At 43.3% G+C, this 23,368-nt stretch overlaps 1 protein-coding gene and 1 long non-coding RNA gene across 5 annotated transcripts in view; one reads left to right on the top strand and one right to left on the bottom strand.

The window, feature by feature from the left end:
- The window catches only part of LOC129330011 (uncharacterized), a 35,410-nt gene extending 25,083 nt beyond the window's left edge, over positions 1-10,327 (bottom strand). The window contains exons 1-3 of one of the 3 annotated variants that reach the window (XR_008597044.1): positions 10,242-10,327; positions 9,444-9,776; positions 3,777-3,837 (exon numbers count right to left, since the gene is read on the bottom strand). This is a non-coding gene — a long non-coding RNA (uncharacterized LOC129330011). Of the gene's footprint in view, positions 1-3,776; positions 3,838-9,443; positions 9,982-10,241 lie in introns of those variants that run through there. The other 2 variants (XR_008597042.1, XR_008597043.1) reach the window with 2 other exon arrangements.
- Positions 10,170-23,368, top strand: part of OSBPL9 (oxysterol binding protein like 9) — a 163,625-nt gene continuing 150,426 nt past the window's right edge. For both annotated transcript variants that reach the window (XM_054979827.1, XM_054979826.1), the window contains exon 1: positions 10,170-10,363. In XM_054979827.1, the coding sequence (XP_054835802.1) occupies positions 10,253-10,363 (111 nt within the window). In that variant the 5' untranslated portion in view covers positions 10,170-10,252. The remainder of the gene's footprint in view (positions 10,364-23,368) is intronic.

Here is a 23,368-nt window from a genome sequence, read left to right as displayed (position 1 = left end):
TTTGTATTTCTTATTATTTTCTACAGTGGTATGGAACTCTTCATGTTGGTCAGCAGAGTAATAAGACCATGCATAATGAGAGAAGTCATTGTCATTTACTATGAATATTAACTTGACTTTACTTAACTGTCAAAATATGCCTTTGTGACCACGGTATTTCCATTGACTGCAAAATAAGCAGTTTTACTAAAATATGAATAACTATATACAACCATATTTATTTGCAAAGGAAATATGTTGATATACTGTACTATGAAATCACATCAAGAAGCATTTTGCAAGAAATAAACCCCTATATAGAATTAATAAAATCTATAAATTAATACCTCCTCACTAGCACAGACACCCTCCCTCCACATCACTTACCCTCATCATCAAACTCTTCTCTAAAATACTCTTTTATTATTGTATGTTGAGGCTCCTCTGACTGGGTGGAAGAGCTGGCACCACTGCCAACAACTGCTCCAAGCAATGTCCCTGTTAAAAGGACCCCCAAACAAATCAGTTTCACTACTGATATCATAATGTCTTCGTTAAATTAAGGTGGTGGGAGTTTTCTTCAAACTGCAGTAAGCAGGACTTCAGAATCTTTTGATCTGGAATCTCTTGCTTCTGCCCCTGAACCACAGCCACTACTGTCATCACACTGATACCATGCTTAGCAGATAGAGTTTTCTCATTGGCTGGAATCCATGAATAATTATACTACAGGGGCCAATCAACAAGGACCACGCAACTAACTGCTCAAAAAGCTACCTGGAACGTCTCAAAGGAAATGGATTTTGAAGACCCAGGTGTCCTAGCCTAATTCAGAGCAAGCCACACCTTGTAAGTAGTTTACAGCAAAATCCTAAGAAGAGTTACTCCAGTCTAAGACCACTGATTTCAATAGGCTTACACTGGAGTAACTCTGTTTAGGATTTCACTGTGTGAGCAAGAGACAGTAAGTACTAATCTCCTGCAATAGACTACTCTTTAGAAATGTGGTTAACATAGTGTGGTCAGGTTTTTAAAAATTTTTTAGGAGAAGTTAGACTGTCCAGATATAGACTTGTAAGCAACAAAAAATGACTTAGCAACAATATGTTTATTTATCTAAAGACATTTTATTTCAGAATGTAATATTAAGTATTTTTTCACCCCTAGATTTTTTTCTTTGAGTCTAATTTTTCCCCATAAACCTGCTGGCAAAATGATTTTAATTAGTGTGATCAGTGCAACTGTAGGGGCTTTCTAAAAAAATTAAAATATGATAGATGGGGGTTTTTTTTTAGCAATTACTTGTGTGAACAGTAAAATAAATTGTTGAATGAACTGTAAAGAACTCTCATAAGAATCATAATGCTCAAACACATAATTGAGATTTTAGAGCAGTAGAAGATTATAACCATGTAAGTAGGAGACATGAAAACATTAAAAATTCTTAATAAAGGATAGGTATGGAACCAAAAAATAAGATGTACATTAATATGGGAGGAATAACAACACAGAGCAAAATCAAAGAGCAAATTCACTGTATTATAAAAGCACACTGTGAAGGAGAATGGGATTTTATTTATTTATTCCCCGTTTTATACCAAAGGCTCAGGACAGTTAATGTATTTTAAAAACAAGCAGTAAACCCAATGATATAAAATAAGTATATATATATATATATATATATATATATATATATATATATATATATATATATATATATATATATATATTATTTAACACAACTCTCTATTATCTTAACCTTGGGGCTGCCAACTGCCTGGAGAAAAAAATGTCCCATTCCTTTAATAGAAGCTTACAGGCTATTTACTTGGGAGGTGATATTTAGCTCCAGGCCATGAAAAGCTTCAGCTGCCTATTTCCTCACATTAAGCTTCTATTAAAGAGACAGGATTTTTTTCCCCCAGGCCTGTTGGGAATTCTAAATGAATCAATTCCTACAGCAGGGATGAGTGAACTTCAGCCTTTCATAGTCTACTTTTTCCCTGGAATACACAATGTCTACCTGATGTGGTTTAAATTTATGAAGAAAATGCATACTAAGGATCTCTTAATAATTAAGGAGTAACTAATTTTTGTTTTATTCTATATACTGTATCCTTGCTTAAGAATATAAAAAAAATCTGACGGATCAGTTCAAGGTCCCACTAATCCAGCTTTCTTTACAATAAATGCCAAAAGTCTTTGGGCACTACACTGTCCACCATAAATCAGACAGTAGACCATGATCTAACTTCTGACCACCACTACCACAGTAAGTAGACACAAATAAGTAGATACAGTATGTAGGTCACATTCAGAAGTTTGAGATGAAGTTAGAGTTCTCATACGAAGCTGATGCTATATTATAGGTAGAAAGTGCTTTCGGTAGCCCACCAATGTTCCAAGGTAGCCCATGTAGAAAACAAATGCAGTAATACAGTCTGTATTACCTGCCAACATCTTTACACTGTGACACTGAGAGATCTCTGTCTTTTGGTGCTACACCTCTGAAGATGCCAGCCACAGCTGCTGGCGAAACGTCAGGAACTACAATGCCAAGACCACGGCAATGCAGCCCGGAAAACCCACAACAACCATCGTTCTCCGGCCGTGAAAGCCTTTGACAGTATGACTCAGCTCAACCCCACCCCTCCTGAGTAGATACAAATGACCTGCCAACATCTTTTCCACACTGTGACACTGAGAGATCTCTGTCTTTTGGTGCTACACCTCTGAAGATGCCAGCCACAGCTGCTGGCAAAACATCAGGAACTACAATGCCAAGACCACGGCAATACAGCCCGGAAAACCCACAACAACCATCGTTCTCCGGCCGTGAAAGCCTTCGACAATATGACTCAGCTCAACCCCACCCCTCCTGAGTAGATATAAATGACCTGCCAACATCTTTTCCACACTGAGAGATCTCTGTCTTTTGGTGCTACACCTCTGAAGATGCCAGCCACAGCTGCTGGCGAAACATCAGGAACTACAATGCCAAGACCACGGCAATACAGCCCGGAAAACCCACAACAACCATCGTTCTCCGGCCGTGAAAGCCTTCGACAATACAATACAGTCTGTACTTTAAGAAAACATACATGTTGGTTCCTAGCTCCCAATCTGAGGAAATAATTCATAGCCTTCTAGCAGAATGAGTTGAAAAAAGCCATTCTAGCTATCATCACAACCTGATATTCTAGACAATAGATCTCATGTATCACCCAGCCATCAAACCTGAAGGTCTAAGGAAAGGAGAATCCTTTAATCAAAGAAGCCCCTAGATGGCCTAGGATAGCCCAATCTTGTCAGATCTTGGAAACTAAGCAGGGTTGGTACTTGGTTAATATCTGTATGGGAGACCACCAAGGAAGTCTAGGGTTGTTATGCAGCACCGGGCAATGGCAAAACACTTCTGCAGTCTTTTGCCTTGAAAACCCTACAGGGTTGCTCTAAGTTGGCTGCAACTTGACAGCACGTTCCACCAAACCAGAAAAAGTGTCTTGAGCTATTTTATAAATTTCTGTCTCACTGAGAGCCAAACTAAACTTTACTCACTGATTTGTACAGCATTAGTCTGATGACATTTTTAAATAGGAAGAGCTGTTTCCGAGGGGCAATAGAAATCAGAAAATTGGATGGTAGTTAACCCCTTTCCTGCTCCTCTTTCCTCAGTTCAAATCACCTGCCCCTTACAGCTTTTCTATTACAGGCTTTCAAATGCGGGTAAGCATATTATGGTTCAGTATATCAAAGTAGTTTACCTTGGGTTTTGGAAATAAACGAACTGTATTTACCTCAGTCATAAAGGCTTCACTCCAGTCTTCAATACTACTATTTAAAGTGATTGGGAGCACTCTGGGGGGAAAATTAAAGAAAATTCAAAGTTATATGATGTCAACATTAGATTACACTGTCAGTAGTTATCTCCCCCCCACCGCCCCACTTCAAACAGTTATGTCTGTGCTAAAATCCCAGTATAGTGGGGGGGGGGGAATGGAAAGGGCTTGCATGTACAAACTAAGAGCAAAAAGTTCATTAAAAACTGGAAGAATTAAACCAAACAAAATTAAAATCTTCATGAAAAACCTATCAGAAAACCATAAAAAACTGAAACCAACTATACCTCAAACAAATGTATAACTGTTCATTATCGTCAAGGCTGATTAAATCCAGAGTAATTCCCAGTCTTCTTTTAGATGGGCAGCCAAATCCTATTCATATTTATTCAGAATAAGTATTAGAACTTCTTAATAAGTGAGTTTAGGATCAAGTTCTACTGAATCCATTTAGGAAAAAGCACAGTGGGGCATCAATGGCTAGAATATATGCTTATTGCAGGAAAATATGAAAACTTTGGGGCTTTAAAAAAATCCCCCAGAATCTCAGAAGTCAAAAAGCAGCTGCTGAGACTGCCCAGCAACCACTACTCTCTAACCCCTCCAGATGGCTGCAGAGAAAGAAACAACAGTGTGGGGGGGAGGGGGTCAGAGACCGCCAGCTACTGGGACAACTGCTCTTTAAGCCCCAAGGATAGCAGTCTCATCTCTTGACTCTACTCATATTTACTTCCAATTCCTACTGTAACAATTCTTCTCCTTCTTGCATGCTCTGAAAAGCTTCAACTGCCAATTTCCACACATAAGCCTCTATCAAAGGAGCAGGACTTTTTTTTCCTCCAGGGTGTTGGCAACCGTAGTGGTGGAGTTGTTATTGCAAAGTAATTTCAAGTAAACACAAGCTCCAAGGAAGACAAACTGAGCCAAGCTGCCAGATCAGGTGCTCGTTGCCCTTTAGCCCATGGCTACTATCTGGACTTTAAAAAAATAAGAGGAACCTTACTGGATCAGACCAGTGGTCCATCTAGTCCAGCTTCCTGTCTCACATAGTGGCCAACCAGTTACTGTGGAGGGCAAACAACAGGACATAGCTGAGGCTTCCCCCTGAAGCTGCCTCCTGGCACTACCTTTGTAGAAGCTGGCTTGAGTTCAGTTCTCCCCAACGGCCACCATCACAACCTTTCCAACTTTCTATTGTCTTTACCACAGCTTCAAGTCAGGTGAAGAAGCAGTGTTGTGTAGGGGTTAAACAGACTCATGAGAGAAAGAGGAGTAAAGGAACATGAAAGGTTACAAAGGTACCGCTCACTGCTATTTAACTGGGGCTCTGTGAAGGAGGGAGGTGTGCCTACTTACGAGGAGTCTGGTTTTGAGGGCTAGATGGATGCTTGCTCATGAGGAACTTGTGGTGCTTCCCTTTGATCTGCAGCTGGGGGCCATTTGGTAATGCAGGCCTTGTTGCCCACCCGACCTTCTCTCTCACAGGTACTGCTGGCTATTTAACTGGGGCTCCATGCAGGAGGTATGAGCTGAAGGGTGAACGCACAAGGGCTCTTAGCCTGGGGTGTGCAGCCAGGGAGCAACCATCAACTACACCAAGTGGTAGACACAAGAGAATAAGAAGAACATCACTATACTATGAACTGTTCCTGGGATGACTGCAACTTCATTTTGACACTGTTTGCTTAACTGTACTATGATTGTAGTCCTTAGTCTGTTGCCTAAACTGAGACCACCAGTATGTTTGATAGTCTAGTATGTGGTTATAGTCCCATGCTAAACTTTTTACTACTTACTTGCTTGGTGAAAATGTCTGGCACATTTGCTATTCAAGTGCAGTTGGGAGCTGGTAAATATGGGAGTAGGACTTACCAAAGGCACCCAACATCAAACAGTAATGCAGTAATGCTTGCTGCTTATCCAATCTCTCTAGTATTTTCCCTACTGATAATGGGGCCACATCCACCACCACCCCTGCTACATTAATACTATGCAATGCCAGATCTGTTAGGAACAAGGTTGCATGCATTGCTGGGATGTTGAAGGATGTTGATGTGGCTTACCTAACAGAGACACGGCTGCAGGAAAATAAGGCGTGTCATTCCCAACTAACTCGCCCTGGCTATAGTCTTACACCAACCTCACTATGGCAGGCAGAGTGGAGGAGTTGCTATTATTCTTCGTGAGTCCTTCAACTTCTGCAGATCTCCAGTACAAACTATGGCTGGTATTGACTGCATGTTCCTGTCTCTGGGAATTAAAGATAGACTGGGTATCCTGCTTGTTTACAGACCATCTAGCTCCCCCATAAGCACCCTTTCTGAGTTGGCAGAGCTGCTAGCAGACATGGTGTTGAAGACACCTGGACTAATTGTTCTGGGAGACTTCAACGTCCATGCTGAGTGTCAAATTCAGCCTCGGCTCAGGAATTTATACCTTCCCTGACAACCCTGGGCCTCTCTCAAATATTGACAGGCCCTACATAAGAAAGAGGCCACACATTAGACTTAATATTGTGCACTGAGCCTTTAAGAGAAAACCTTGTTTCAACATTGGAGGTTCGTCCTGAATAATGGTCAGATCATCCTCTGCTGTAGACAAAGGTGAATATTGCCCCAACACCCCACAAAATAGGTGGTCCAGTTAAAATGATTTGCCTACAAAGGCTCATAGACCCTTCCAGATTCCAAAATGCCTTGAGAGATTTTAGAATTCCAGACACATGCTCCATGGAAGCTGCTGTAGGAACATGGAACACAAAGCTCTTTGAAGCTATCAACACCATTGCTCCTTGTCGACCCCTCTGGCTCTTGGGATGGAAACTGGCACCATGGTTTAACATGGAGCTGGCTAACCTAAAAAGTGTTGGAAGATGTCTAGAAAGATGCTGGTGAAAAACTCGCACAGAAGATGATAGAGCATGCTACAGAACCCACTGGAGGACATATGAAGTGGAAATGAAGGTGGCAAAGAAACAATATTGTGTCAACTAGTTCATTACCATCTCAATTGTTTAAGACACCTTCTAACACCTAAATCTGAACCTTTACAGTCCCAAGGACAATTAGCTGCAAAGCCTTTGCTAAGTTTTTTGCTGATAAAATAGCATGAATACGCTCTGATCTGGATGCTAGCTGCAATATAAACGAGACAGAAGAAACAGAAGTGGGCATCAAAGGATGTGCCTTGGACTGGTTTAAATAGTTTCTCATGGAACGGACTCAAAGGGTTGCCGTTGGAGATCAGCTATCTCCAGAATGGGAACTATCCTGTGGGGTTCCACAGGGTGCAATCTATCTCTCATGTTATTCAACCTCTGGTTAAAACCTTTAGGAGAACTCATTTGCAGCTATGGAGTTGAATGTCATCAATATGCAGATGGTACCCAACTCTGTATCTCGCTATCCAGGTCCCCACAGGATGCAGTAGAAATCTTAGATCATTGCCTGACAGCTGTAGTGAAATGGCTGAAAAATAACATATTAAAATTGAACCCAGACAAGACTGAAGAGATGCTTGTTGGGTAGTTAGAGATCTTGAAAAACATTGTAGTCCCCACTTTTGATGGAGTTCGTTTGACCCTTACAGACTTAGTTAAGAGCCTAGGGGATATACTGGATCCAGCGCTACTACTAGAAAAACAATTTAAGGCAGCTGCAAAAAATGCTTACTACATTCTCACTCTAGCCTGGAAAAAGGCTTCTTATCTCGACCCAGCCGACCTGGCCACCTGGATCTATGCTATGGTAACATCAAAACTTGACTATTGTAATACATTATACATTGGTCTCCCATCTAAGTTAACTAGGAGGCTCCAATTAGTGCAAAAGGCTGCGGCTCAAGTATTATCAGGAGCGAGCAGAAGCTTAAATATCACTCCCATCCTACAGTCATTCCATTGGCTACCTATCAGTTACCGTGCTCAGTTCAAGATATTGGTTATTACATACAAAGCTCTTCACGGCCTTGGGACTGCCTCCCTCCCTATGTCCCTCCTCGGCAGCTTCGCTGATCTGAACAGGGTCTCTTGCAGGTGCCAGCCTCTATATGGGCGAAATCAACAGGAGCCTGTACACGGGCTTTCTCTGTGGTGGCCCCTACCGTGTGGAACGGCCTGCCTGAGGAGATCAGGAGAGCCCCCACACTCCTGGCTTTCCGCTATCCAATACAAATTGAATTATTCAAAAAGGCCTTTTTCTCAGCTAAGAAGGCGATATTGTAGGAAAGGGGGCCCAGATGTTTCGCTAATGAATTAGGAACCATAGATTTCACCATTATGTTGCCTTACATATTATCTGTTGCTTTAAATATGTACTTTTATATATTACCTGTGCTTCATGTTGTTTAATGTAAGTCCTAGAATGGATTATGTTGTTTCAGCAATTCTTCAACCCCATATTGGATCCTTGCTAATACTATGTCTTTGTAAACTTGTATTCATTTACCCTATGACATTGTTTATGGAAATGTTCTTGACACTGTATGGAAATGCCTGCCCTTGTCCTTGCCAGTGATTGTACTAATCCCACACTATGTAATCAGCCTTGAGTCTCAGTGAGAAAGGTGTAATATAAATGACAAATAAATAAATAGCAGAAAAGGTGAAAGCATGAACAGGGCAAAGGGGAACAAAGAGAAGAAAAGAACTTGGGGAAAAAATAAGGAAAGAACACAGAACATGTCAAGTGGGAAAGCAAGTGGACTCCTGGAAATGCATTAGTGGGCACCACCTTGGGGAGTGCTGTAGCTGGCTTTTTGGAATGTGGCAATATTCCAGCACTAGTGGTGTGTTTTGCAGCATTTAGTAAATACATCTTTGATCCCTGTTTCTAAGAAATTTGACTAAATGAATTAGCAGACTATTTTGGAATGTGATCTGTTGGTTCCCATGGAACCTTACATTGGCAGTGGTATGCCACTTGGAGGTGAAGTGTTACTTTCAGGCAAATCTGCATTAAACATATACAAGTGGGCAGCAACATCAAAAACCCTGAAATTTTCCTCAAAAAAAGCCCCAACAACTCAATTTACTTGAAACTTTATTTTTTCAAGGTGTGTAAGAGAAGATTACAGTTAGGGCCTACATAGCCCATTTATGGTGGTGACCACTATATTTTCTTGAAGTTCTAAATGTTCCTGCAGGCTCAACAAGACTGAAGGCCTCTAAATCACACAGATCATAATTCTGTTGTTTGCCATGGCTGCAGTACTGGTCCAAAATACAGAATGCTGGATGGGTGAGGACAGCCACTAAAGTTCTTGCTGCTCAGTTTTATGCTTTTCAGATTAAAAGCAATTTCAGTTCAAGTACCAGTTCTCATCCTGACCCTGCTGCCTGGACCAGCTGTTTCTAGTCTTGAAACAGGCTTGTAGGAAAGAGTGGCTTTTCTGTCGTCACTCCCCCCCCCCAAGTCTGCAAGCTGTTCTGAGTAAAAGATTCCAATTTCACCTGACCTCTGCAGAAGCGATTGTCACCACCGAACCAACAGAGAGCTGCACATTTAAGAACTATACAGAATATAAAAACTTACTTTCTCGGTTACTTCAGTATTAAAACGGAAAAATTTTCCCAGGCTCTGGGAAAAGCTACAGCAAAAAAAGAAAACCCATGGAAAAGAAAAATACCTAGGAAGATCCATGGAAAATACCTAGGAAAAGTTGCCTCTTCCATGCTGCTCAGGACAACATAGCAACTCCCAATTCCATGCAGCGCAACAAAACTTCCGGCCCCCTTGCGACCACCACAGTAGTTTGAGTCCCTCGGTCCCCAACTTGAACGGTTTACGAGAAGATTAACAACAGATCTCACTTCATAACAACTCCCCTTCTCCCGCGTGAAGTTCTGATGATAAATGTGAACCTTCACTCCATAGATGGTCGTTCCTTTATCCGGGCTGTATAGCCGTGGTCTTGGCCTTCACTCCATACTTCGGTCGAAATAAAGTCGGCTCACGAAAGCTGATGTCGAAATAACATTCAGTCACTGACGGACTGTCAGTCTTTGACTTCCCCTAAGACGCCTATGATTTCTACCCTCACAGTAAAACAGTAACGATTAACGTAGTAACCGGCTACCTTAAAGCCACGTTGCGGTCTTCCGAGAAAGTCGTTCTTCTGAGCCCCCGGAACCCCCATTACCGGCCGAAATCCCTTCGCGGGAAGACTCGCGCGTGCCCTCTAACAATCCCCACATGGCCCCTCCCGCCGCCTACAAATCACGCCCCCTCTCCTTTATCTCCTCCCTCTCGTTAGTCCCGCGGGTTTATTTTCCTGTCTCGGCGGCGATCGCACCTCCTCCCTGCCTCGCCCCGCCTCATCCAGGCCTCGCCTATTCGCGGGGCTCGCGCGTTCCTTCCCTCCCCCTCCTTCCGCCCCCGCCCGCACGGCCGGTCGTTCGCTCTAGCGGGCTGTTTGGCTTCTTACCGGCTCCCAAGATGGCGTCCATCATGGAGGGCCCGCTGAGTAAATGGACCAACGTGATGAAAGGCTGGCAGTACCGCTGGTTCGTGCTCGACTACAATGCGGGGCTGCTGTCCTACTACACGGTGCGTGAGGGAGGGGCCGCGCTGGGACCAACGCGGGGGTGGGGGGGGGAGAGGTGGTCTGTCTGGCTACCCGCTTGCCAGGGGTAGAGGGTGGGGGTTTCTGAGAGAGGGAGTGTCGTGATCTCCTGGAAGCCAATAAGGACGGGGAAGATTTCAGTGGTAGCCAATAGGGAAGTCGCCTTAGAAGATTTACGTGAAGGGGGCGTGGGGCGAGCAATATTTGAGTTACGGCGACTAAAGGGAGGGGGGTGGCACTGCAAAGGACGAAAGGCCTGGGCCTTCATAAGATGTCAAACGCTGCTTTCTTTATGTCAGGGAGACGGAGACGGAAGGGCGAAAACTGGGTTGTCGAGCTTTAGGGAGGAGTTGGTTTGGGTTTAGGAGGTGGACTTCCTCTATTGTTAAGGCTGACAGGATAACGCTGCTTTGGGGGTTCGTTTGCTGTTACGGGCTGATCAACCAGGCTAGTTTTAGAACTTTTTCCAGGGATGGGCGATATGGTAGAAGTTGAGAACCTGCCTTTCAGTTTGCGTCAGATTGTGCCTGCAGCCTATGTACGCTGACTCGAGAGGAAGTCTCTGACAAAACTGGCTCTGACTAAACAAGTGCAGGATAGGGTTGTCGGTCATTGTCACGTCTCCTGCAGTGGCGACATCTACATCTTGCAGTCTATACAATATTAATTAAAGCCTAAGAATTGTATAAGTAAATCATGTGCTCTCTGTATTGCCCTGCAGTGATGGAGAGCAGAAGCAAATAGGAAGCTTACAAGCAGGACATAGGTTAGAAAACAATGCTCTGCTGGTTCCTAACATCTAGTGATGAATACTTAGTTTATGCTTACGTTAAGCCACTTACAATTTATCTCTGTATTGAGGGACAACATATTAGGGTAGATATCCATAACATGCCATAACATGGCAACTGGGTATGTCCAAATGAGTCTGGTTTAGTTACTGAAAATTCATTTAAATCGTTATTTAAGATAGTGAGAAGTTTTGCAGGGGACTGTGTGTGCGGGGGAAAGACATACTAGAACATTGCTAATCACACTTATTGAAAACTTTTAAATTTTAATACTATAAAAAGTTAAACAGCTGTTATTATTTAGAGCCTGCCTTAGCCTTTTTGCCACCCATGCTTCATGCTATGATGGCTGTCATTGCTCTCTACTGTACCTTCCATTATATGCCTCCTGTGGTGGAACGGCCAATGTGTGGATACACCCTAAATTTAGAAATAGTCATAAAGATACCAATTTCACTTTTTGTCTATAATTAATAGTCCCTAATACCCTATTTGAGCGCGTCATGACAGCTGTCTTCTGGAAGCAATCTGCAAGGTCAGTCTACTGAGTAAAGAATAGTAGTGGTTGATTGCATTCCAAGACGAGATGTGTGTGACATCTTTATCTCTAGATAAGATCATGTATGATATTGCTGTAATTTGGTAGTTTTTTATTTATGTGGTATATTGCCCATCTTTTTCACTGTTCTGCACTCTGCAGGCAGCTATGTTGGAGTAAGGCCCTAGGCTTGGCTGTCTAGACTGGAGAACACAGATTGGAACCCGGAGCTGAAGGCAGGGAGCTGGAGCAGGAGCATAGGATTTGAACCTAGTGGACCAGATCATTTAGCAATACAGCCTTCCCGAGCCTCTGCCTAAATAGACTGGGAGATGATCTGGTGCAGCTACACTTGCTGGCAGGTGTGGAGGCTCCTGAGACTGCTGTGCTTTGGTCAGGATCCTGCAAAGAAGTACTTCTCCCAGAGCCTTGTTCTGGATCCAGGCTGGGAGTGTGCACTGCCAGTCTGGCTCCTTGCATTCTTTGTGTTGCCTTGACCCAGGCCTGATGATGCCATTCTTTTGGAGTGGGAGCAGGTTCTGAGGGGCTATAGATCCAGATTTGCATCTTGCCTGGCAGAGGCCTAGTGGTTATTTCAGAGGCTGGTGGCAAGGTCTCCCTGGCAGGCTTTGGCATGGTGGTCTCTGGTGGTGTTGGAGTGTGGTCAATAGGTGCTGTTGCTGTGTCAGGCCCTCCTGATCCCACTGGCTCCATGGTTCCCTGGTCTTGGCTGCTCAGGCTCTTCATCTGAGCTCTCTGAATCAGAGGGAGTTATGATACAGAGATTCAAGGCAGATTACATACATTCTCACATGGCTAAATTCTAGTATGTGGAGAGAATGCGTTTGAAGCTTGATGAACAGAGTGTGTAGGTCAGAGCAGTGTTACAAGTATCTCCCTTCTCTGAGCAGTGAGCAGGTAGAGCAAAGGTGGAGACACAGTGCCACTCCTACACAGCAACAGTTCAGCTGTCCTAAATCCCCAGAAAGAGTTCCTGCACACCTGAAGTGCTTCAGCTATCCGTCAGCAGGGTCTGGTTGTTTTTCTCACTAAATCTTTCAGCATGCAAACTGCTCACATATCCACATATTGAGTTTGAGGGCCTAATGAGTTCCTTGAACAGAACCATTGAGGTTCTGTAGCTATTGGACACGGATCTTGCTCTTTGACTGCAGACCAATATGGCTACCCACCTGAAACTATCATTAAGGTCCAGTGACAGTTTTATTGACCATCATTAAGCAACGTTACTCTTTAATCATATAGAGTAGAGTGAGGTACAGTGATCAGGATCCAAGCTTGTTACAGTAGTTTTAATTCTGGCATCGGAAAGGGTAACTGCTATTTAAGAGTTCCATATGTTGATAATTGTTAGTTCTTGGAGTGGAATGGAATTTTAGTTGGATTGCTTAGTCCTTGGGTTATGTTAGGGAGGTCATGATTTTGAGGTATGTGTATGGGGAGGAAGACGTTTAACAATGGCCTGTCAAATAACAAGGGCAGATAGTCTTTGACAGAGAGATGTTAAGTAAAATGAAGGATTATTTCCTAGTGTAGTAGAGTAGTGAAAAGTGTGGGGTGTTGTGGTTATCTGATACAGGTGCTGACACAATCAATGTCTCTTCCCTTTTTTCTGAAATGGGTGATCCTGTACTAGTTTAGCTTCAATATGGCTTCATATAGAATATGTATAGGCTTCCTTCACTGTCTGAATACTAAAGTGCATAATATCATATTAGCAGCTAGTAATACAGTGAGCATGGAAAACACATTTCCAGTTTACTTTCTGAATGCAGATACCTATAAATATGGGTGGAACTCTAGATGGGAGTCTGTTAACACAGATGTTCAGTAACAATTTGTTTACCGTTCGATATATTGCCTGAAAAAAAATAAAGCTGTTAAAAGTGCTTGCCAGGATATTTGAATTTTTAAGCATCGTATTTTATATACTTGGTGAAGTATTTGCAGCCTCTGGTTTATGTTTAAACTCCTGATAATGATAGGCTCCCTTTAAAAACTTTGAGCTTGTCAGTATTGTGCAGTATACTTCTTTTAGCATAGATTATTTGCATCACATAGTTTTTATGACACACCAGTAGGTTTTGAATAGAAAGATTTGCCTTAAATATATAATACATCACTTTTAATGTAATTTACAAGATATTTTAGAATCCCGGGAACAATATCTTCATTTTATAAAGTAAACGTATGGTTTTGCTTTCTGTTCCAAATCATAGCACCCTGACATCGTAACCATTCAGGAAGTTCTCTGTCTTTTGCTATTCTAACCACAAAAAATTCAGATAAGAGGAGTCCTGCTCAGTCAGACCAGTGGTCCATGTTATCTGGCCTTCTGTTTCCCACAGTGGGGAGATCTCAGAAGATCAATAACCAGGGCATGGAGGCCAAGGCCTCCACCATGGTTGCTGGTATTGCTACCTCTAAGCATGGAGTTTTCTTTCAGTTCCCATGGTGGGCCTAACCTCCATGATAAATGTTGAAATCATTTTTGTAAGTCTACATGATGCCACTTGGCCTTTGCTGCTACAATCTAACATGGCTACTCATCTGGAACCACTTTCCATGAATCTGTCTAATACCTTTTCAAAGCCATCTAAATTGGTGGCTGTCACTACATCCTGTGGCAGTGAATTCCACAAGAAGTACTTCCTTTTCTGTCTTGAATTTACTGCCCATAAACTTCATTGTCCCTAAGTTTCGTATTTCAGGAGAAGAAAAAGTTCCGTCCATTTTCTCCATCCCATGTATAATTTTAGAAATGTCTGTCATAACATCTTTTCTGAACAGGATTAATAAATGCCTTTTCTTTTACAAAAAAATGTCCTAACCTCCTAATAATCTGAGTTGCCATTTTCTGTGGCTTTTTCCCAGCTTTACAATACCTTTTTGAAATAAGGTGCTAGAACTGTGCAAAAAGCAACAAATTAACATGCAGGAATAGTAAGCATATATAAATTTGTCTGACTTGTTTATGTGTGACTGCTGATGTTGGTTTTTTAGTACATAACTCTAAATTCTTTAACTTACATGAGTTGTAGCTAGCAGCTGTATCATAGTGTACTATGAAGAACAGAGAAGTGAACAGCTCCCATGTGTGAGGAAAATGACCAAAACAGCCCCTCAACTGGTTCTTAAAGCAGTTATCGCGGTAGCTTCTTGCTTGTGTTTTAATTTCTCTTTGACCCTAAGAAGTTCAAATTTCAGAAGAATGTATAAATATTTATTTTTTATTAGGTAGAAGAGAGATTCAGAATAAGAGATTCAGAAAAAGTAATTTAGGCCATAACCTGTATATGTCTGCATAAAATAGCAGAAATATTAACTGCCAGAATGATCACCTCTGTATTATGAGCAGTTGTTCCCCCCACTCTGATAGAACAGCTTCCTGCCTAAGTATGAGAAACAGTTAAAGACTGGGATGGAGAAAATGAAGGAAATTTTTCCATATTGCAAAGCCCTCTTTTGTTAGGCACCAAAAAGTACAATTTTAGGGAATACAATTTCTGGCTTATATGTGGCTTCCTTCTATTGTTCTCCAACACTTTGCAAAGTTGTAGCAGAGCAGGAAAACAAATATCTTTATATAAACCTCATGAATGAGGTCACTGCATTCCATTTTCATCTGATGTGCTGCACTTTTTCTTGTGGTAATCTGATATGTTGAGTGCATTCAAAACAAAGTTTTTAGTGAGTTGGTTATAAGACAACACAACACGTAGTAGGAAACCAGTTGTTTATGTTTCACCATTTGAGTGATTGTGCTCTGTTGCTGATCTTAATCCTTAGCAAATATTCTTGAACTTTATTTCTGCAAATCCTGTCTTGTTTTTGTCTATTCTTTCTTTACATATGGCAATAGTATATAATAAAAACCGAAAAACATATGAACAGTGAAGCAGTCTACACTAGATAAAGGCCTGTGTGGTTTCATGAAGAGGTGCTTGTATTGAGAATATCAATTTTTTCCCCTCTGGCATGTTTAGTTTCAGCCCCTTCAATCTCACTCTGCAGACCCTCTGTCTTGTCAGTCATAAGGCAGAAAATAGACCTGGCCCCATCAGTACTACTTCCTGTAAAGGCTTTTGCCAAGGATGGGGGGTAGGGAAATGAGTGACTCTCTTTATTTGTCAGTTGATCTATTGCTTTGGGGGCATATTGTTTCCCTGAAGCTGCTGCTTCAATTATGGTGTCTCAGTGTGATAGAGAACATTGAGAACTGGAGGTTGTTATACTCAAGAATGCTGATCTTGATGATAGGTGATGCCTGTGGGCTTTAATATTTCGAGGACTTCTTCAGGGAGTGTGAATAGTTTAACGTGTCCTGTTTAAATATACTTATGTTTGGTTTTAGTTCTGTTTGCAGATTTCTGATATCCAAATCCTATTGCATTGTTCATTAGATATCCCAGCAGTTGTTCATATTTGTCTTACCCTGTGTAATCCTCTTTGAGTGTCAATAACAAAGGGGGACTATAAATAACAATAACTTGTTTTATGCTTGCCTTTTGGCCTAAGGTAATTTTTATTTTATGTTGTTTAGAGTCTGCCTTTCTCACTGAGACGCAAGGTCACAGTCTAAGTCATACAGTCACCATGATGGAACATCCAAAAAGGAATGTAATAGCATTAGGGTTTCCGAAATCTGAAATCAAGCAGAAAGCTGAAATAAAGTATAGGTGTTAAGACAGCATGTTAAACAATGCAGAAATTACATAACAATGCAGAAAACTTGTAACACATACAGCAACAGATAGTACATACTTTAACACAGTACTATACTGTGCACACTATAGTATAATAGTGTACTATATACAGTAGTATAGTCCACAGTCCCTTTCCCTCTATTAAAACAACTTCCTGAACCATTCAGATACAGCCCTATTACCTTTGTAAAAATGCCCTCTTGAATAATTCAATTTTGCATAGATTGTGGAATGCCAAGAGAATGGGTACCTTCCTAATCACATCGGGTAAGCCATTCCATAAGGTGGGGACCATGATACAGAATGCATGTGTATGGGCAATTCTTGATCTTTCCTGTTTGCAGGGTGGCACAAGCAGAAGGCCCTCATCAGAGGAGCAAAGCTGTCATGGCAGAACATAGGAGAGGAGGTGATCCTACAGATATGAGGGTCCAAAATCATGAAGGGATTTTTATGTGACAGCCGGTACCTTGAATTGAGCCTGGCAACTGATGGGCAGCCAAGTGAGTGACTGCAGAATGGAAGTAACATGCATGCTCCACCTAGTTCCTAATAATTACTGAGCTGTGGCATTCTGAGCCAACTGGACTGAATTCGAAGGGAGACCTGTGTACAGTGCATTACTGTGCAAAGCACTTTATTATCAGACTTGTTGAAGAACTGGGGGGGGGGGTTTGCAGAGATATTGAACTGTTTAAGGTTTTAGACCCATCTATAAGAAGAATTATTGAGTGCTGGGAAGCCACTGGCACACAGCAACTAATTGCTGATTGCTTTATATATTATAGGTCATACTCCTTGTACAGCAGCCTTAATTTAATATTGCAAACTTAGAAAAAATATATATATAGTCGTGGGTATGATTGGGTAGGGAATTGAATTGATGTAAAACTTGTTGGGTGGGAAAGGATATTGGCTGGGGGGTATTGTAGTTCCACCCATAGTATTAAATGTGGCTGTGGTTCAGAACCCAGACATAAGAGTATTAATTGATGGGCAGAGAAGCATTGGTCTGAATTATTATTATTATTATTATTATTATTATTATTATTATTTGATAGGGCACTCCCCACTGATTAACGTCTGTATATTGTGATTAGCATTGCAATTGAAGAGAGCTAGTAGCTTGGACAAGCGGTGTGAGCAGCAGGGTGGTGGATGTGGAGAGTGGTCAGCATGGGGCCAGAGATCCCGGTCCTCTGGGGACGAGGGAGGTATGGCGGTGGGACCCAGGGAAGGATGAGAAGGACACGGAGATATGGTGAGGCTCGATGTCCTTCTAACCTGCGTCCCATCCCGAGGCATGTTGAGTGTGGAGCTAGGAAATATAGCCCCCCTTCGACACTGATGTTGTGTAATGCCAGGTCCATAAATAACAAGACCAGAACATTGCACGATTATTTTGTGGCAAATGATGTTGACCTGGTATGCGTGACTGAGACCTGGGTGAGGGAGGGTGAGACGGTTGCCCTGAATGAACTAGTCCCACCTGGGTTCTCAGTCCTTCATCAGTCCCGAACGGGAGGCCGGGGGGGAGGGGTAGCGATTCTTGTCCGAGAGTCTTTCTCCTTCAGGCCGCTCCCCATCCCAGAGATCTCCGGCATCGACAGTGTAGGTCTAGTGTGGGGTGCCGAGGAAAGTTTGGCCATCTGTGTGGTGTACCGGCCGCCCAGCGCACCAGCAGATGCCCTGCCACATCTGCTAGAGGTGGCGGCTGGATGGGCCTTGGAACACTCAAAACTATTGGTATTGGGTGACTTCAACGTCCATGCTGACGATGACACCTCTAGTCGGGCTGTGGACCTGGTGTCCTCCATGGCTGCACTTGGACTTTCCCAGATTGTTTCGGCCCCTACACATCAAGCAGGCCACACGCTGGATTTGATCTTTGGGATGGGGATGGATGTAGTGCTAGAAACAACTGAGTTGGTGCCATGGTCAGACCACATGGTCCTGAAGGCTCGGCTGGATATCCCACCTCCCCCCTGCAAGGGTGGTGAGCTTATTTATGCTTGCCCACGGAGACTTATGGATCCAATTGGTTTCCAGAATGCTCTGCGGAATCCGATGCTCCCTGGCGGCTCATTGGATGAGCTGGTGGAAGACTGGCAAGTCCGTCTTTCCGAAGCCATCGATGAAATCGCCCCCCGTCGCCCTCTCCGCCCCCGTACCAAACTAGCTCCCTGGTATACAGAGGAGCTACGTCGGAAGAAGCGGGAGCTGAGACGGCCAGAGCGAGTGTGGCGGCGGACTGGTGACGAAGAGGCAAGAGCATCTTATAGGACGTTTATGAAGGCCTATGAGATGGCAGTGAAGGCTACAAAGAGTTCTATGCAGCCTCCATTGCATCAGCTAGCTCACGTCCAGCAAAACTGTTTAATGTGGTTCGGTCTCTGGTCTCCTTATCGGGAGGGGACCGTCAAAATTTAAATTCGGATATTAGCTATGAGGCTTTTGTGAGCTTTTTTGCTGATAAAATCTTGTCTCTCCGCCGTGATCTCCCAGCCACAGTTGATACAGTGTGCGAACTGGCCGCCTTCTGGGATGATATTAGACCATTTCAGTCCGCTCTCTGGGGATGAGATTGACAGGATCCTGCGAGCAGTTAAGCCTACCTCATGCTCCTTGGACCCGTGCCCTTCGTGGCTGGTGAAGGCCAGCGTAGATGGGCTATGGAATGCCCTGGAGGCCATTGTCAACATGTCTCTGAGCTCTGGGATCTTCCCGGAAGCGTTGAAGGAAGCTGTGGTTAGGCCTCTCCTGAAAAAACCATCTTTGGATCCTACCGACCCGGTCAGTTACCGCCCAGTTTCGAACTTTCCGTTCCTGGGTAAGGTGATTGAGCGGGCGGTGGTAGAGCAGCTGCAGGTCTTCCTGAATGATTCCTCATCCCTAGATCCTTTCCAGTCGGGCTTCCGTCCAGGACATGGGACGGAGACATTGCTGGTCGCCTTGATGGACGATCTCCGTAGACAGCTGGACCAAGGCGGGGCGGCACTGCTGATATTATTAGATCTATCAGCAGCATTCGACATGGTCGATCATGACTTGTTGGTCCACCACCTTGCCGATGTGGGGATTCAAGGGACAGCTCTGCAGTGGTTTGTCTCTTTTCTCCACGATCGGGGACGGAGGGTGGCACTAGGGGAGAAGTTGTCATCCCGCCACCCGTTGGTGTGCGGTGTCCCTCAAGGGGCAATACTTTCTCCTCTGCTATTTAATGTATATATGCGCCCCCTCGCCCAGCTGGTACAGAGTTTCGGACTTGGGTGCCATCAATACGCAGATGACACCCCATTGTATCTGATGATGGACGGACGGCCTGGCTCTGCCCCAGATGTCCTGGAACGTGCCTTCGGAGCTGTGACTGGATGGTTGGAGCAGAGTCGGCTGAGATTGAATCCCTTGAAGACGGAGGTCCTGCATGTGGGTCTAGGGTCCATGGGTGTGGGACTCTGGCTCCCTGCTCTCGACGGAGCGCTACTTACGCCGGTGTCGAGAGTGAGGAGCCTGGGGGTGGTCCTGGATGCTTCCTTGTCTATGGAGGCACAGGTTGCAGCGGTTGTTAGATCCTCTTTCTTCTATCTAAGACAGGCTCGACAACTTGTCCCCTACCTATCGACCCATGACCTCACAACAGTGATCCAGGCAACGGTCACCTCCAGATTAGACTACTGCAACTCACTCTACGCAGGGCTTCCCTTTGGCTTGATCCGGAAACTGCAGCTGGTTCAGAATGCAGCTGCATGGGTGGTTGCCGGAGCACCAGTTATGGCTCATGTAACACCTATCCTCCGTCAGCTGCGCTGGTTACCGGTTGAGTACCGGGTCCGGTTCAAGGTTTTGGTGTTGACCTATAAAGCCCTATGCGGACTGGGCCCAGCATACCTTTGGGACCGCCTCTCCCCATATGTTCCCCGGAGGTCGCTTCGATCAGCCACTAAGAACTTGCTGATGGTCCCTGGCCCCAGGGAGGTCCGCCTGGCCTCTACCAGAGCCAGGGCCTTCTCAGTTCTGGCTCCGACCTGGTGGAACTCTCTGTCTGAGGAAACTAAGGCCCGGCAGGATTTGTTATCTTTCCGCCGGGCCTGCAAGACGGAGATGTTCCACCGGGCATTTGGTGGGGGCTAGGCTGTCCTCTCGCTGGCCATACCACTGAAGACCTTCCACCACCCATGCAGGACAATGCTGCATTTTAATATTTAATATTCTACACCCGCCAATTTTAATGGTTTTTTATACGATGTTTTAATGTTTTTATAATGTTTTTACTGTTTTTAATTTGTTGTCAAACCGCCCTGAGCCCGTCTGAGGGGGAGGGCGGTCTAAAAATGTAATTAAATAAATAAATAAATAGATTATAATAGTCTAGTCTCAATATTACCATGGCATGGATCCAGGTTGTGTGATCAACCATGTCAAGATAAGGGGCCATCTTCTGGGCTGAATGAAACTAAGTTGGAGGAAAGCATAGTTTGCAGCTGTATTAACTTGTTTCTCTAGCGGTAACTCTGGGTCCAGTTTAACTTCTAAGCTTTTAACTGAGACGGTAAGGGGTCAGCTGAACCACGATGAAGATGAGAAAGCAGTGTCCTTTGAGAACTCTGCCTTCTCAACCAGCATTACCTTTGTCTTGTTAACAGTAACATGGGGTTGAAAAATTTCGAAAATGTAAATTTTTCCAACACTATATTTCTTCCATGGAAAATGTTCAGCCACACATATGTAAATATAGCCTATTTATATCTGTCAGGGCTGTTATGCTGCAAATCATTCATGTCAGATGGGCTAAATGTGGGATATGAAGCATAGACAAATCCCAATGCTTATACATGTTCCAGGCTTGCATGTGGTGTATTTGCCTCCTATTGCTAACATCATTTAAATCTTAATAGGAAAAGTTTCTGAAAAAACAACATCACTGCTTGTAAGGATTTCATTTCAATTTGTTCACTCTTAATCACAGTAGTCAGGAAGTGACCCTGCCACAGCACCAGGAGATTTGAATAAGGATATGTAGATCTGGGTATTGTCAGCATATTGATAACAGCCACCCCCCAAAATATTAATGATTTGTTGGCCTTAAGTAGAGTTTGGACAACATGGGAGGTAGGGTTAACATGGGAGGTAGGGGCAGACAGCAGCTGCCAAGGGGAAATTTTTATCAGGAAAATTGATTAGGAGATAGGGTTAAACTTTTCCAGGTCTGTTTCCAATTGTCTGATTAAATTGACAACAACCATGGCTGCAATTCAGTGTAACAGCACAAAACTAAACAACTGGAGAGTTAATAATTGATATGTTGGATGATGTTTAATTTGTCCTTGTGAGTCAAGACTGCTGGTATTTGCGTAGTTCTCATTTTTTAAAAATCACTCTGTTATGAAAGATAGTTTGGTACATTTTATATATTTTCTGGAAAAAAACCCCAGAACAATACCACATTAATTTAACATGTGGATCCTAGCAAGATGTTACTAATAACAGAAATTGTAAGTAAAAAAAAAAAGAAAGACAAGTTCCCAATTTAAAAGTTCCCAATTTAAAAGTTTTGTCTTCTCCCTTCATTAGGAACATTGTTAGATTTCAAAACAGGCAGAGTAAGCTAGTGTGATAGTTATAAGAATAACAATGGACAGCAATCTTAAGAAAGTGTTTCTTGTCTAACTGCATATGTAATACAACCAAAATGTAATTCTTGAATCCCTTTCTGGTTGATTAAGGAAAATGTTGAGCACAGGCGAGCTATTAAAAAGCTTTAACATATTAAGGTCCTTATCTGCTACCCACCTCTGTTCTGGGCTTCACTGGGAAAGGAAGCAACCATAGTTTGGGTTACTGTTGGTATCGGGAATTCTCTATTGTGCCCTTAAGGAATCTGATTGCCAGTGTTTGAAGTATATGTATAAGAACAAAAAGCAAAAACCCTTTCCCGGAAGGGTTTTGTGGTGAGTTACGGATGCTCTGTACTTTAGTTTACCTTGACTCCAGCCAGTTCAAAAATGTCATGCCTGCGTAAGCCAAAGATACTTCATTGGTCAGCAATATGTGTTGGAAGATATTTACAAATAGTCCTTTGATCTTATGTCTCCTGTTAGATGCCAAGGAAGTCCTGGGGATCCCACCTATGCTCTCTTGGCTCTTCTTGAGATCAAGCCTATCTGTTAAACTAGGTCTTTCCCTCTTTTTAAATGGAACCAGAGCTTTTTTTTTTAAAGTTTATTGGAAAAGAAAGACAATAATAATACATAAAAGAAAAACATTAACAGAATATATAACAGCACAAAATATTGCTCCTCTCCATCTCCTTACTTTATACTCAGCATTTTATGTTTAACGGTCTGGTGGCGATGAGGCCTTAAGGCCGAGCACAAATCTGTCCACAACAGGCAGATTCAACCAAATGAGCAGTGAGTCTGTTGCCTTTCCAATGGCTTCAACCCCTTTCAGGTAGGCCAAGCACCCAGATTTGGGATTTTTTCGATGGGTGGACCTCATTGCTGGCAAGTTCAAATGGCTTTTACAGGGGCACTGGCAGCCATGGGGTCAGCCAGTATGGTAGACATGCCATTTCCCCCACACACACCTTTTACGGAAAGCCCCCTACCAATTGGATTATTCAGGCCTGAAGACCAGCCTGGATAGCTTTCCCTCAGCCTTTAGGTCCATATGCAAACCTCCCTCAACTTGATATGAAGAAGAGAAGGGAACTTACTGAGGGAAGATCGGAGCTGGGAAACTCAGCAGGGGGCAGGATTCCAGGGGAATCAAGCAACCTCTCAGATGAAGTACCTCCCTCTCTACAGCATCAGATTCTTTGGAAACTTCCCTCTCATCCCTTTCTGAGGGAGACTAATCCAGATGTAAGCACATCAAAAATGCATTACCTTCCAGGAAATCTTAAAGAAGGCAAGAGCAGAGAGACAGAGATCT

The sequence above is a fragment of the Eublepharis macularius genome, chromosome 5, assembly GCF_028583425.1.
Source record: "Eublepharis macularius isolate TG4126 chromosome 5, MPM_Emac_v1.0, whole genome shotgun sequence".
Classification (NCBI taxonomy): Eukaryota; Metazoa; Chordata; class Lepidosauria; order Squamata; family Eublepharidae; genus Eublepharis; species Eublepharis macularius.
This window is presented reverse-complemented; position numbering and strand designations above follow the sequence as displayed.